Source organism: Equus caballus, chromosome 18 (genome assembly GCF_041296265.1).
Source record: "Equus caballus isolate H_3958 breed thoroughbred chromosome 18, TB-T2T, whole genome shotgun sequence".
Taxonomy (NCBI): domain Eukaryota; kingdom Metazoa; phylum Chordata; class Mammalia; order Perissodactyla; family Equidae; genus Equus; species Equus caballus.
The window spans coordinates 34,207,111-34,223,060 of NC_091701.1; the positions used below are offsets into that span (position 1 = coordinate 34,207,111).

The 15,950-nt window shown below is 38.4% G+C and overlaps 1 protein-coding gene across 1 annotated transcript in view; it reads left to right on the forward strand.

Annotated features, from left to right (window-relative positions):
- Positions 1–5,377: 5,377 nt before the first annotated feature.
- Positions 5,378–15,950, forward strand: part of TNFAIP6 (TNF alpha induced protein 6) — a 33,259-nt gene continuing 22,686 nt past the window's right edge. Inside the window, exon 1 of the mRNA XM_070240557.1 lies at positions 5,378–5,727. Coding sequence (XP_070096658.1) covers positions 5,673–5,727 — 55 coding nt within the window. The 5' untranslated portion in view covers positions 5,378–5,672. The remainder of the gene's footprint in view (positions 5,728–15,950) is intronic.

Here is a 15,950-nt window from a genome sequence, read left to right on the forward strand (position 1 = left end):
GAGTGCCAATATTCCCCACCTTCATTTCCTCCTCCGCAAGCCGAAAAGGGACAAAAGGCCCACAGTTCTGGGATCTCCTGATCTTTGAGGGATTCCACATTCTCACAGACAGCAGAGATAACCAAACCTTTGACATGCTTCCATGACAACTATGGAGTACACTGGAAAGGAGCACACCTGTAGCACTGTGTCCTTGACCTTGTGCAAAGGTGACCTCAGCAAAGTCTGAATCATCGTTTTTGCCAATCCTTAAAACTTGACCAGCTTTAGTGGTTTGGCCTAGCAAAAAAAAAGAAGTTCTAGAGCTAGAAATACAGGTGATCAATAAACATTTAAGAACACATTCAACATCATTGTTTCAGGATCTACCTAAATAAATGTGAAAACTATGGGGCTGTAAGTCATCCCTCAACATTTCTCATACTTTCCGCCTTTCTGTCCTTTTGCGTTAGGCTCTAAGATAATTCCTCCTTTCAATCCCTCAGCTCTTATTTAGTCTTAAGTTGTGTCCATTCTGCTATTCAGCTCATCTGTTGAGTTTTCGTTTCAATGATCACATTTTTCATCGCCATCGTTGTTCACTGGTTCTCTTTTATAACATTCTGTTCTTATTTCATGGTTACAATCCACTCTTCTCTCTTGCTCTATACATTCAGCTTCCTCAGATGTTAGTTTTGTTAGTTGTTTGGTGCTTTTGTAGATTTTCCTTTAATGATTGTTGATGTTTGCTTTTCAGTTCATCTGTGTCTTTGAAAACCCAAGTTTGCCTCTCTGAGAATTCTGCTTCTGTACAATAGAGTCTGTACCAGTCATTGCTGGGAAAGGGTAGAATCTGATGCCCACTGGGATGTTACAGTAGTTTATCTTCTGAAAATACCAGTTCCCCTTCCCTCCTGAGGGTAAAAAGTCCCCAAAGGTACTGCCTCACCTCTGGCCCACAGTGCCAACCTCTCTGCTCCAGCTAGGAGGGAAGAGTTCTGCTATCTTTCTCTTGCCGGAAAAGGGCTGACATGGTTGATCATTCTGGATGCTTCCCCAATCACACTAATGATTGCTGGAGGGATCCTTTCTATTCCTCACAGCCACTGCTATGCATTCAAAGTAATCCTGGAACCAATCCTCTCTTTAGGAGAAGTACTTTCCTGCTCATCTATTTTCTTCCACTTAGCTAACCGCATCTGATTCTCTTTGGAATTTTTTAAAATATCTGCTTGATGATGGCATTTTTCCTGGTTTTTAGTCCTTTTATGAATGTATTCTTTTTGAATTTTTTCTTTTGTGGCAGCTGTGGAATTTCTATAAAGGAGAGATTTAAGGGCTATAATCTGTTTCTAAGGAGGAGACTTTTAAATCTAATGGTATGCATTGGGTGCTATTGAAGCATCAGTAAATAAATAATTATTTAAAAATATGTATGGGGCTGGCCCCGTGGCCAAGTGGTTAAGTTCACATGCTCCGCTGCAGGTGGACCAGTGTTTCATTGGTTCGAATCCTGGGCTTGGACATGGCACTGCTCATCAAGCCACGCTGAGGCAGTGTCCCACATGCCACAACTAGAAGGACCCACAACAAAGAATATACAACTATGTACCAGGGGGCTTTGGGGAGAAAAAGGAAAAAAATAAAGTCTTTTAAAAAAAATTCTAAAAAATAAATAAATAAAAAATAAAAATATGTAGAGGCTGGCTCGGTGGCATAGTGGTTAAGTTCACATGCTCTGCTTCAGTGGCCTGCGGTTCCCTGGTTCAGATCTCAGGTGCAGACCTACACATTGCTCATCAAGCCATGCCATGATGGCATCTCACATATAAAATAGAGGAAGACTGGCACAGATGTTAACTCAGGGCCAATATTCCTCAGCAAAAAAACAAAAAGTATACAGGTATTAGTGCTTGTATATATTTATTTTTATTTATTTATTCTCCCAATATCAGCTGATGGCAGGGTATACCAAATCTACTGTAATAAACTCACACACATACACACACAGACTTTGCCATTGAATTAAAAATTCTCTTCCTTTAAAACAGATTGCAGCTCTTAAGCCTCTCAAACAAATGTGTTTAACTGGTCCAAGGAATCATAGAAGTTCATGAATGAGAGGACTCCTAATAAGAGTCTTGAAGGTTGAAGTAAATAAGGAAAGAAAAGTATTGTAGACAGTTTCTTGGCCCTTAAGAGATGTCCTTTAGCTTCCAGGATAAAATTCAAACTCCTTAGGTTTGCAAAGGAGACTTGGCTTGTCCCTCCCTCTGGCCTCATCTCCGACCACTTCCCCATCTCCTACTGTGCCCCCTTCCCCAGCTATACTGAAGAACTCGCTGTTCTCCAAAGGAGTCAGCTGTTTCCATTTCTGAACTTCCACATGTGTTTCCCTTTGCTGAGAACATTTTGGCCCTGGCAAGATTATCTCAATCCAAATACTAACACTGTTTAAAGATAATTCTTTGTTTAAAGAAGCCACTTGGTAGTGCTTTTGTTGCAACTAGCTACCGTGTTTCATCCCATGATATGCAACATTGTCTCCCCTTTCAAGGATGCCACAGCATGATTTATGCACCAGCCTCTCCTTGATTCTGAGGCCGTCAATGTCTTCAAACGTTGGTTGTGCAGTAACAGGGTACTAGATAGGTACGAAGGCTTTCAGAAAACACCCCATTTCTCCCCTCCAGGAGACAGCATGCTGACTTTATTAATGATGTATGAACAGGAATCAACAGACTTGGGTCTTAGTCCGGATTCTGATAAATGTGACCTTGACAGCCAAGACAGTTTAATTTCTCTGGGCCTCCATTTCTACCCTGAGGGTGTACCCTCTACATGAGGGTACTAGAAAGAGGCTCCTGAGCTCTCTCCCAGGTTCAAATTAAACAACAGATCAAATATTTTTTTAATTTCTCAATTAATTTAATTTTAATTACTCAGTAACTACATTGTCATTTAAATACTCAAATAATACTGATAAAAAAATATCCTCCATGAATTTTGGGATTCTTCCTTCTCATTCTTTATAGTGCTGCATGGTATTCCATGATATGACCAACCCATCGTTTATTTAGTCATTCCTTTGTCAATTGACATCTCAGTTGCTTCTAATTTGTCTCACTACACACAGTGGTAGAGTGAAATCCTGGTTAAAAAAGAAAAAAATCCTAGTGTATTTTCTAATTTATCTCTGTTTTACTTACAGCAAAAGTCTGTTCTCTGGGCTCTGTCTCCACCATAAATTGGCTAAGAAGAATTAAAAAAAAAAAGGACTCCAGTGTACGCAGATAAAAGTCCCCTTGAGATGGGAGCTAGAAAATAGTGACAGAGTTTTCACTTGAATGCCATGGGAAATCCGACAACTGCAACCTGGAGCTAAATGAACATCAGCTGTGGGCAGTGGGCTTGAAAAACAGAGTAAATCCTTGAGAGAACCCTGGAAACTCATGGCAAGGTGAGTTCTTGCTGAGTCACTGGAGCCATAAAGACAGGAGACAAGAGAGAATCCTTTATCTTGCTCCTTATACAGCAATGTGGGTCTTGTGAAATAAATACATGTAATCACTGGCCAGAGCAGGAAGGAACCTGGAAGCTCCTTTCTCCTGCTAATATGGAGACTACTGAGTGAGGTCAGTGACCAACCTGACCTGAAGAGTTGACACTAGTGAGAGAGAAGCCTGGGAGCAGAGGAGGGTGGCACCCCAGCATAAAACAGCAAAAGGAAAAATAAGAAGACCAGTCCTATTGAAAGTGACAAAGACGCCAAGGAAGATTGGTGAACTGACTTCAAATGTAACAGGAACTCCATGTACTGAGTACTACTAAATGCCGGCATGATGCTAGGAGACTTTATGGTCAACATCTCCTGTGATCTTCACAAGTACTCAAAAAAGGACATTATTGCATATCCCCATTGGACACATGAAAACACAGAGACTCCAAGAGGCCGTTCCTTCCTTCCACAAACATTTGTTCAGAGTCTGTGATGTACCTGAGTCTATGAGGGAAACCAGGAGATAAGAGCCCTGCTTTCAGGGACTTACATTCTAGTAGAAGATGACAAATAAGAAAATAAACAAATGAGTGAAAATGTAAATGAATACATAAACAAGAAAGAATATTAGATTACAATAAATTTAATGTACAGATTTAAAATAGAGTCATATCGAGGGAACTTTCTGGGGTGATGGAAATGCTCTACGTCTTGATTGTGGTGTTTACACAATTGTATGCCTTTGTCAGAATTCATAAAATGGTGCACCTTATAAAAGGTGACTCACCGTATATAAATTATATCTCAATAACTTGATCTTTAAAAAATAAGATCCTGCAATAAAAAGTGACAAAATGTTGCTTTAGATTAGGCAACAAAGGTCTCACTGAGAGGGGATCAATTAAGTTGAAATTTGAGTACAAGAAAGGAGATGAACGGAAAGATCATTCCAAAGAAAGGAAACAGTAATTGCAAAGTCCTTCTGGTGGGAATGAGCTTAGCATGTTCATGTTACAGCAGGGAGGGTGAGGTTGGAGATGTGGACAAGAACCAGAGCATGGGGGTTTAGAAACCAAGATCAGGAGACTGATGCAATTTTTAGTGCCATACGATAACTTAGATTTTTAAGCAAAGGAGTTACAAGTTCTGATTGATGCTTTTAGGAGATCTTTCAAGCTGCTATGCAGAGATTGACTTGTAGGGAGCAAGAGTGAAAGGAGGGAAACTGGCGGCTATTGTAATAGTCCAAGCAAGATAGTATCGTGTTATGGACGAGGGTGGAAGCATAGAGATAACAAGAGGCAGATATAATACAGTATAATGGTATTATATTAGTTAGGGTAACAAGTAAATCCCAATCTCAGTGGCATATCACAGCAGAATTTTGTTTGGTATTCCTGACTGGCGTGCTTCTCTCCATCTGCTCACACAGAGAATGAGATTTCTTCTACCTTTTGACTGCACTCTCCTCTAGGGCCACGAAAGTCCTCCTCATTCGGTCCTCAGGTAGCAAATGAGTGACCACCTGTGAGAGATTTCTGTGAGCCTGGTCTGAAACTGTTATACGTCCAGTGAACCCACAGTCTATTAACTAGAGTTAGTCACATACTGCGTGTACCTAACTGTGAAGGAGGCAGAGAAAGCTGGTCTAGGACTGTGCCCACGTAGAAGGTGAATCATCTAACAATTTCTACCACCATTTTGTTTTGAGGTAGAGGCCACAGGACATGGAAATAGATTGGATGAAATTGGTGAGAGGAAAAGAGGAATCAAGAATGAGGCCTCAAACTTCTCACCAGCGTTGCTTGGTAACAGTGATGAAAGAAGATCTAGGACATACGCTTGATTATTCTCCTTCCTTTAGCCCCACCTGTTGTACTAAAAGAAGGAATGATGAGTGGGAGGAGACACAAAGATACTGCCCATAGCAACTGAGAAGAACGTAAAGGCAGAGAGGCAGGAAGTTATTTCTAAATGGAAATACACTCTGATGATATAGAGTAGTTCTTTGAAGAAAGGTACACTCACCTGGCTAATTATACCTAGGACTTAATAAGCAGAGCCACCGGTCTCCGTGGCAGCAGGCAGCAGCCACCCATGCCAGCTTATCCGTACTGAAGATGCTAAGACCAAAAATCTTCCTGGTAGATCTTCACTTCATTGCGTCAGAGGATGTGGAAAGATAACAGGCATAATGTCACCTTTAACCCCTGTTCAAAAACTTCCGAGTGAAGAATCAAGCTTACGAGGTAAGTTCCCAGATAGGAAATTGTGAACTTTTTGAGATTATATTTTATTAATCTTTATATTCCCACCTGGTATACAGCATAATGCTTAACGTAAACTATGCCCTCTGTAAACATTTGTGAAAAATTAAATATTTATGAAGAGGCTAAGGTCAAGATTGATTATATATATAACAAGTGCCCTGGAGAATTAGCCAAAAGCAACCATGTATGCCATGTAACCTCAGTACAAATTTATGAACTACAGTTTGGCTTCAGCTTTTATCCCATTATGACTCATCTCATTATTCTTGGAAAGACTGTTAATCCTATCATCCATTTACCCAGTTAGATACAAAATACTCAATTTTCTTAGGGCTTGCAAAATTTTAATATTCTGTTCTAGTCATGTTTTTTCCTTAACTTTTTTTTTGTTAAGGTAACATTGATTTAATGATTTTTTTTGTATTTGTTAAGTCTCATTGTCATGTCAATAAGTTCATGCCTTTAAATATATGTATGTGAATCATAACTTTTTTCATTTGTTACACAAATGGTACATATTTATTGAACAAAAATTTATAAAATACAAAACAAAAAGCAAAAAGAAATTAGAAAGTACCCATAACTCAACCATGCAGAGACTTTTGGCATTTGTATGTATATCCTTCTGGACTTTCCTTTCATAGATATTCACACATAGCCCTCTTTTATCAAGATAAGATCACTCTGAATATTAATATTAATATTTCTGAACCTACTTTTAAAAAATATTTTAAAAGCATATTTTATGTGAGAATATTTTAAGTTTGTTTTCAACTATATGTGCTTGTTTCTTTGTCCCAGCTTCATAAATCATAATAATTTTTCCTGAAAACACATGTAGGTAACACATTCTGTGGGCCTCAACAACAAAAATAAGTCAAAGTTCAACTAAAAGGATTTCAAGTCAACATAAGTAAGAGCAGATAGCAGGGATTCACAACACAGGTAGAATTTGAACCAGTTTATCTCTAAATTCCCAACACAGAGCTCTGTAGTTCTCTAACTAGAGTAAAGGAAGACAAGAGGTAGGGAGAAGGAGGCAGAGTGAACAAGACTTATCAGAGATATAGGGAACAGTTTGATTGGAGTGATGCATATGAGGGAGTACTGGCAAGTAAATTTAGAAGGCAGATCATAGACAGACTGGGAGCTGTGTGTTGTAAGCGGTGGGGTGGAGGAATGGGAGGATATGAAAAGCATTAATCATTGTCTCCGTCTCCTTGTTCTCCTCTCCTTTCCTTCCCCTTTCTTCTTCTTGTCTTAAGTTTTACATCTGAATGTCTCTAGGCCCCCAACCTTCTGAAGTCATCCTTTGCTTTAATACATTTATAAGCTCACCTCTTCCTATAAATCAGGACCGATTAAGTTATGCTAACTATAATGAACAACCCCAACATCTCAATGAATTAAAACAATAAAAGTTTATATTTTGTTCATGATTCATAAGATCAGGGGTCAATCAGGGATTCAGGTGATGAAGCAGCCACCGTCTCATACATTTCCCTCCACACCAGAGGGAAAGAGAGTTCTGGACCATCAGCAATCAAATGCTCATCTCTGAGATAACACATATAATTTCTGCTCACATCTCGTTGGCCGGAAATAACCACACAATCCCACCAAACCACAGAGAGCCATGAACTACAATCTACTATGCTCCTGGAAGATGGGTAACCAGAAATACTCAGCGGACATGACTAATGACTGTTGCACCATATACCTACAGGAAGTCCAATATCAGTTTCAGATCTTTTTCTGATGTCTATTTCCCCATAAACTTAAAAGCACATTATTCTCTTCAGTGTCATCTTGACTTTCTAAAAGCTTTTTGATATAAAATAATCAAATGTTTCACTTTTCCATATATTTCCCATTGTTCCGTATAGGCTCTGTGGAAGAGGAAGAAATTTTCCTCTACCGTTCTAGGTTCTTCAAGATGGTATAAGAATTAAATTGACATGAGACAGATTAATAAGAGAAAAACAAATTTAATTGTGTACACACAGAAACCTGAAAAACAAAAAGGTAAAATGAGGTATATATGCCATCTTGAGCTAAGGAATGGGTTGCGGGTCTGAGGCTTCAGAAGGGCGGAGGATAACTCATGGGATGATAAGAAGAGCAGATTAGAGGTTTGCAATATATCAAGAGTAGTTAGAAGTTTGCCATACCTATATGATAGGTCATAAAAATTTATTTCTGGTAATAACTCTTGTTATGTGCAAGGCCCCCAATTTAAATTCTTTAAGGGAGAGGTAAAAGTTTCTCTTGAGCCCACAGGGTCTCAATTGCCTTCAGTTCAAAATAATCCACATGCCAAAGTGGCACACCTTGGGGAGGCCTGTTCTGAACCCTTCACTCCCACCTTTGAAACTTCTGGAGAAGTTTCACATTCCAGAAGTTGGGTTGGTAGATCGTTTCTCCTCATTGGATCAGTCTCTTGGTTTAGAGGATAAGTCAGTCCAATCAAACAGTCGTGTCCAATTTCTGGAGGCAGTAATGCAGGTGAGCTCCCAAATTTAGGCATATGGTGCAAGCAATGGGGTATTTCACAAGAGGCATTTCTATGGAAACAAAAGAAAAGCAATGGTTAATGATTGAAGCAGACTATAATTTCAGTTTCTGCATTCTGAAGGCAGCCAGTTGGGGAGGTTTCTAGATGTCTGGCTCTAAGCATTTTCAGATAGAATGAGGGTAGGCAGTGGCAATCTGACAGGTTTTCCTAGTTTGTAGTTTGAATATCTCTGATCATCTTTCTACCTGGTCCATGCAGCAATAGGTATAACGATTGTCCATACATATGCTGTTGTGGTGATTTCTCTGAAATTTATATCAAGTTGTTCAGCTTCAGTTTGCAAAGTTTCAGGAAAAATAGCAGTTTTAGGTCTCAATGATTCCAAGTCAAAAGTTGGGAGAAAATTGGACATGTTAGTTTGGAGAATTGCAGCCAGATATTGGAGGAAACTAGAAGAATTCTGGATCCAGTCCAGTTTACAAGTAGTAAACAAAACCTTAAAAGACAATGAATAGGGTGCCGGCCCCGTGGTCAAGTGGTTAAGTTCACCTGCTCCGCTTTGGTGGCTCACGGTTTTGCCAGTTCAGATCCCAGGTGTGGACATGGCACCACTCATCAAGCCATGCTGAGCAGGCATCTCACATGCCACAATTAGAAGGACCCACAACTAAAAATATGCAACTATGTACCAGGGGGCTTTGAGGAGAAAAAGGAAAAAATTTAAAAATCTTAAAAATAAAAGACAATGACTAGCACTAGGATCTAATATCCACAAAGGTGTATTACAGTTTCTATTAAAACATAATTTTTCTCTCTACAATTACCCCTATTTCTATCAAAAATAATCACAGTAAGACTAATCTGCTTGTAAAATAAGTCTAGTTTTAAGAAACTTGACCTGCTATTTTCATAAGCACAGCAAGAATAGCAATTCATCATATAGGCTCTTTTAAATCTGCTTTGCTAGAACCCTTCACAGGGAATCTTCAGATTAAGGTGTGGTTTTTCGGGGGAGGAAGATCAGCCCTGAGGTCAGGAAACCAAGCCAAGGACTTACCATCAGACTTCCTGCAACACCCATAGATTTGTATTAATTCTTCTCAAGGTTCCCAAAATATCCTGAGATTTCTGCCCCTGCCAAGAAGTGACCTTCCTCACTCACTTGGCAAGGCTGCTGGAAATCCTGTAAGCAAGATACCAAGCCAATATTTCCAAGGGGCTTTATTGGCTTCATAAAATCAATCTTGGTTCCTTAAAGTTGCCTGGTCATATCTGAATCTATGCACATTCTTTCTCAAATATGACATTTCAGTCAAAGCCTTGGTAATGTAATCAATTTCCAGTTGTGTCCTGCTACAAGAGAACAGATTCTTATTGAACTTATGCAAATAACTGTATTGCCATGAAAATAAGAACATTCACTAAATTTCTGAAGGGATCAGATAGAGAGAAAAAGATAAATGTTCCAATTCTTCTTATAAAAGAATAACTTACCAATTGCTGTAGTCATAGATGGCCTAGGAGAAAAATGTCCTAATATCTGGAAAACAAAGGATTAAAAAAAGTAATATTTCAGACAAAAAGTGATAAAAATTATACTCATATTTATCAGTTCATTCAGTCCTCTATAATTAATTCTTATTCTGTTTGAAGCCAGTTTTTCAATTAGTTCTCTTGACTTTGTCTGATGATTGAGGGTAATAGGAACAGTGATAACTCCGTTTGCAAGTTTTCTATTAAAGCTCATATAATTTGCCCAGTGAAGTGGGTGCCTTGATCACTGGAGATTGTGGAAGGTATACCCTAAGTGGGAGATGCATTTTCTAACAGTTTTCTTTGTCACTGTAATGGCATTAGCTTTGTGGCAAGGGAAGGCTTCATTCTATCCAGAAAATATACACACAATAACAGGAACATATTGTTAACCCAGACTGAGTGGCAGTTGAGTAAAGTCCAGCTGTAGGTGCTCAAAGGAACCCCAAGGGGAGAATTCTGAGGCTTCTGGGGACAGAAACAGGTTTTCCTGTTGTCAGTGAAGGAACGTAAAAACCAAAAAATGGGGTTTGCCAGGGAGCTAAGAACCAAGCATCCATCTAGTATTTCCTGTAGCCCCGATTGTTTGTTTAGTTTATAGCCATTGTTTACCCATCTTAATTTCTCTGATTCAGGAGCAAACTGTTGTCATGTTGCAAGGACATCAGGATGGCAAAAAGCCTGACAATAAGGGGTCAATCTATTTATTTATTTATTTATTTTTGTAGAAGCAAAATAGACTTCATTCACATGCGTATAACTGTTCCAGATTCTGTCGTTGTGTCCTTTGCATGAAAGTCAGCTAAGGCACTTATCTGATTTTTTGGTTCACTCCTTTTGGTGTGAGCCTCAATTTCGATGACAGACAACATTTTATATTAGGACATTTTAGACTTCCATGAATTTCACATAATTTCTGGAACTCATAACATATACCTATACAGATACAACATAAAGAAGGCTTAATGTTATTTCTTTTTTTTTTTTAAGAAGATTAGCTCTGAGCTAACTACTGCCAGTCCTCCTCTTTTTTGCAGAGGAAGCCTGACCCTGAGCTAACATCTGTGCCCATCTTCCTCTACTTTATATGTGGAATGCCTACCACAGCATGGCGTGCCAAGCGGTGCCATGTCCACACCCAGGATTCAAACCCCGAGCCGCTGAGAAGCAGAACGTGTGCACTTAACCACTGCACCAACAGGCCAGGCCCCCCTGTTATTTCTTATTTGATAATGCTTCCCATGTAATTTAACATATCAAATAAGCCTAATTAGTTTAATGTCTCTCTTTTTATAAGGAGAGAGAACAAGTTTTTTGAGATGTTTCAGGGATCCTCCGAAAAATCCTCAAGTTAGCTAGTGGTCAAAAAAGACTTCATTTAGAATTTGGTTTGGGGAAGTTCATCAAAAACATCAAAAAGGTTTTAAAACACTTGCCTAAATAGGATCACAGATTATTATGAAACATAATATTTAATTACCTATTTAACCAAAGCAAGAAAAAGATTTCAAAGACAAATATAGAATATTACATAGCTTCAAAACCTTAAAGCACAGGAAATAGTTCTGATAAAATATAAAAGGGTAAGGAAAAACCTTTCACAATCTCTTATCAGGAGCAGATCAATATTCCATGAATATTTCATTCTTTTAAGAGATGAAAAGAAACTTAAGTTCCAATTTTATATAGATACATTATTGATATTAAAGGTTATTTTTAAAACTCTTAAAATAATTTAATTTTAGCTGACCTGACCACACAAGGTAAAATTTTTTTCTCTCTCTCTTTATTTTTACTGAAAACGCATATTTTATACTTAAGATGTTTCCCTTATTATTTTAGTGATTTAAATTACTTATATTAACTAGAATTTTTAACCCTCAGAAACCTCAATTTCCAGTAAAAACTAAGAAGTAAGCAACTGAAACTGTCTGCCATATCACCATTCTTTAGATCAGCAAATTTATGAATTCACTTCACAATTTCTAGAAACATATGCTTCTTGATAGTACAATCTTTCAATAAAGCATGCATGTTTACTATCAGACCCAAATTTATCTTTTAGTTTCTCTGTAATAAGAGGTCAAAAGTGGATAAACTTAGACTTGTTTAGCAATTAATGTTTCAATATTTTGTCTTAACTGGAAATTATCTATGACATTTCCTGAATTTCCATCATTTAACATAATTTAGCAAAACTCTAAGGTTTCAAGTTACGAAAAAGATTTTGGAGTTATTTTTCAGTACATCTACCATAACACACAATTATTGTTTAAAAGTTCACCTAAAAATCTCTTTATTTTACTTACATGTATTTAGTTTACTTGTTCCCAATAATTATGTTTAGATTACCTACAAAACTTATTGAGACATTAGACAAAGTTAGCCATTTGGTTTTTTTTGCTGCCACATTTTATAACTGGGATAACATGAATTTGTTTGACTTTTAGTAAACCTGAGTAGAACAAAAATTTATATTTAATGCTGAGTACGCTCAAGACATGCTTACTTTAATTAAACTAACAAACCTAAATTAGCTTTAATACCAAATATTTTCCTAGATCACATGATCTTGAAATTCCTCTGGGTTACTTTCTATTACATATACTCAATTTACATAGTGCTTGTTTGTTTTTAAGCCAATTAAATAGAGGTTTCTATGAATTAAATTTGTTAATAGCATCCAGAGGTAGAACAATATCACACATTTGTAACATACATGTATATAGACACACATACATGAAGACCCCATAGCTACCATTTTAATATTACTGCCATGAATTAGGTACAGTAATACAAAGCTCACTAGTTTTGAAAAAATAGTTGGATCCAAATTGTGTTTCTGGCGGATGGAATAAATTAAGGTTGCCTGCTTAGATGGCCAAAGCTTTTTTTCTTACTAATATTTGTGAAGAAGACACTTAAGGTGCTGGATTTTGGACAAGGGCTCTTCTATAGACTTGTCTCTTTTTTCCTTCAGTCTTGGGAATTGGGAATGGCTTAGATAAGAGTTCCCAGAGAGGGGCGGCTCTGTGGCCGAGTGGTTAAGTTCACGCGCTCTGCTGTGGCGGCCCAGGGTTCGGATCCTGGGCGCGGACATGGCACCACTCGTCAGGCCACGTTGAGGAGGCGTCCCACATCCCACAACTTGAAAGACCTGCAACTAAGATATACAACTATGTACAGGGAGGGTTTGGGGAGATAAAGCAGAAAAAAAAAAAAAAAAGATTGGCAACAGTTGTTAGCCCAGGTGCCAATCTTTAAAAAAAAAAAAAAAAGAGTTCCCAGAGAGGTTGCAGCTTTTTCAGATAAACCGGGGAGGACTGGGGGATTAGAGAAAGGAAATGGGTGGAAGCTGAACACCTCTAGAGCTGAATTTCCAGTTTTTGCAAAGATTTGAAGGATAAGGACAGTTACTCTCAATTCCTCAGAAACTGGGTTGTAACTTAAATGACATCATAGGTTGATCTACCTGTTCAAGAACATTATCCCTAATTTTCTTCTTTCCCTCTGGGGATATAGATTTATTTTAACTTAGGGAAGAAAGCCTATAAAAAAAAAATTCCTATCAGGTTCTGAATATCAGCTTCCAATTTGACCAAATTTTTTACCAAAGAGCTACTAAAAAAAAAATCCTTCTAAATATCTTGCCAGTTTTTAGCCAGGACAAACAGTAAATATTTCTGACAGGATTGAACAACTCCATGAACTGAAGAGGCATTCTCAAGGATTACTACCTTCCCAAGATCCAGAGTCACTCCCAAAGACAGCCAAAAGAAAGAAGAAACAGCCTGCAGGTGCCAGGCAGACAGAAAGCCAAGCCAAGCCAAGCCCTTAGGACAGAAAACAAGACAAGAGAAAAGACAATAGCTATGTGGGGGAGAAAAAGGGTCAATAACCAAGGGGTCTGGATTTGGAAAGGAAGGCACAATGTGAAATTTTATTTTCCTCTCTTGACTGGGCACTGCATAATGGCCGTTGATCTTTCTATTCCTTTTCTACATTTGGTCGGCTCTTCTGAAAGTGGAGGTAACAAGACTTCACAATTCAAAAGATCTCTTGTTGTCCCAGGACGTGAATCCCTTGGGTGGGTATCTATGATATACCCACAAAAGACATTGCATAGGAAGTCCTGAAGCCAGGAGAGCCTAATTACAGAGTGGAGCAAAGCAAGCCCCACTGCCTGTTCCAGGTGCTGCTGCTGCTAAATTCATTTTCTGGCCTTCAGCATTTATTTGAGTAACCTGTAAATTCTTAGAGATTAGGTTGGAGCGCTGTCTGCAAATCTTGTGCAAAAAAGGAAGCTAAAACAGGCAGATGGGGCCAGATTTTAAGAAGGAGGTTTCACATTGCATTTTTGTTTTAAGCCTAACTTTTTGTTCTTTCATTTGTTAGGGTGTCCCTAGGTCTAGCTGTTACTTTTTTTTTCCTTTTTCTTCTTACATGCTGGACAATTGTATTTCTAATGTCCTGGTTTTTTCAAACGTCTGAAGGCGAATAGAAAGGGATCTCAGTGGACCTTGATTTTTGTTTTAATTTCTGTCCTTCCATCTTACTAAGGAAGTTTTAATGGCCAGCAGTTAAGCCAATATGAGCACACCCTGAAAAAACTTTTTCCAATTTAGAAATGTTTCCAATTTAAAGGATTCATCATCTGGCCATTGATGAGTAGGATCTTAACACTGACTCAAGCCAATAAGCCTTTTTATGGCTTAACCATGGAGGCAGGAGGCATCCCCAAAAGAGAGCACAAAGGATGCAGTCCTCCAAAGACACAAAATGTACACCCAGAGTTAGACCAAGAAACTAAAGACGATAACTATGAGGGGCCCTGTTTTTAAATAGCTGTTCCAAAATACAGGAAGTTGTGTGTTTCCCACGGTTTTGAACAGAATAGGGTGATTTTTCAGATTCCCTAAGCTCGGATCCACAGTCTCCTTGGCCACCTGCCAGACGCATCTACCAGCTGGCAGAGACAAAAGAAAAACAATGACCATCTCTGGGAGGAACAGGATCAACAGAAAAGAAGAGTATTCATCCCAAATCTTTACCAGAGTCGATTTTTTGCCCAAGCAACTAGTTTCACCAACATCTTCTCTTGCTAAGCTAAATTTAGGAAAGAGAGAGTTTCTCACTACTTTCACTTCCAATAAACCCTGTAGCAGGCAGAGATCTGGGATTCTGACAGGGCCAGACACTTACCTTCTGCCGGTCCTTGTCAGATGTGCCAGGATCTCTGAGCTGCAGCAACCTTGGAGGGAGCAGGGTTCAGCCAGGGAAATTTACCCTGCCAACTATGCCAACTGTGGGGGAAGAAGAAATTTTCCTCTACCCTTCTAGTTTCTTCTGGCTGGTCTAAGAATTAAATTGACATGAGACAGATTAATAGGAGAAAGTCAAATTTAATTGTGTGGGTATGGAAAGCTCTCATATGTGTGGTGTCTCTGACCCACTTATGTATGTGAGGTTCCTATAATCTGTCTCATGTTAATTTAATTATTAGACCAGCTGGAAGAAGCTAGAAGTGTAGTGGAAAATTTCTTCCTCCCCAACAGCTTCATCCTGCTCACTGGCTCTGTAAAAGTTTGCAGCATTGCACTTGAAGAATCTTAAGTATTTTAATAAATTTAAAAAATTCATTTAATAATGAATGAATAGAATGACACATATTTCATTTCTTTACACTTTTTCTATGCTATGCATTAGAATTTCTCTTCAATTGTTTTAAATTATGCTCAGGGGGAACGAGCTTACTTTTCCTTATTCCCGTCACAGTCTATATGGAGATCTTAGGGTGGGTGGGACATTCCGGTATTTTAATTTTATGGCCTTACTGGCAGTGTTCTTAAAAATGTCCTCTAACATATTTTGTAACATATTGTAACATATTCTGTAAATCTAACTATTTTGTAATTCACTGAACTCCACCCTTTTGTTTTCCCCTCTTGCTTTTTCCTTCTCTTTCCAAGATTACAAAATATAATCAATAAATGATACAATGTTCCAGTTTTCATGCTGTGTGCCCCCAAATTGCATTTCCCCACAATGTCTTGCTATTCAAATCCAGTCTTTTAAAATTATAATCAGATGTGTGATCTCTGAGAACTTCCCTCTCTTCCTCTTTCTCCCCTCTGTCCATGTCCACTTGATATTT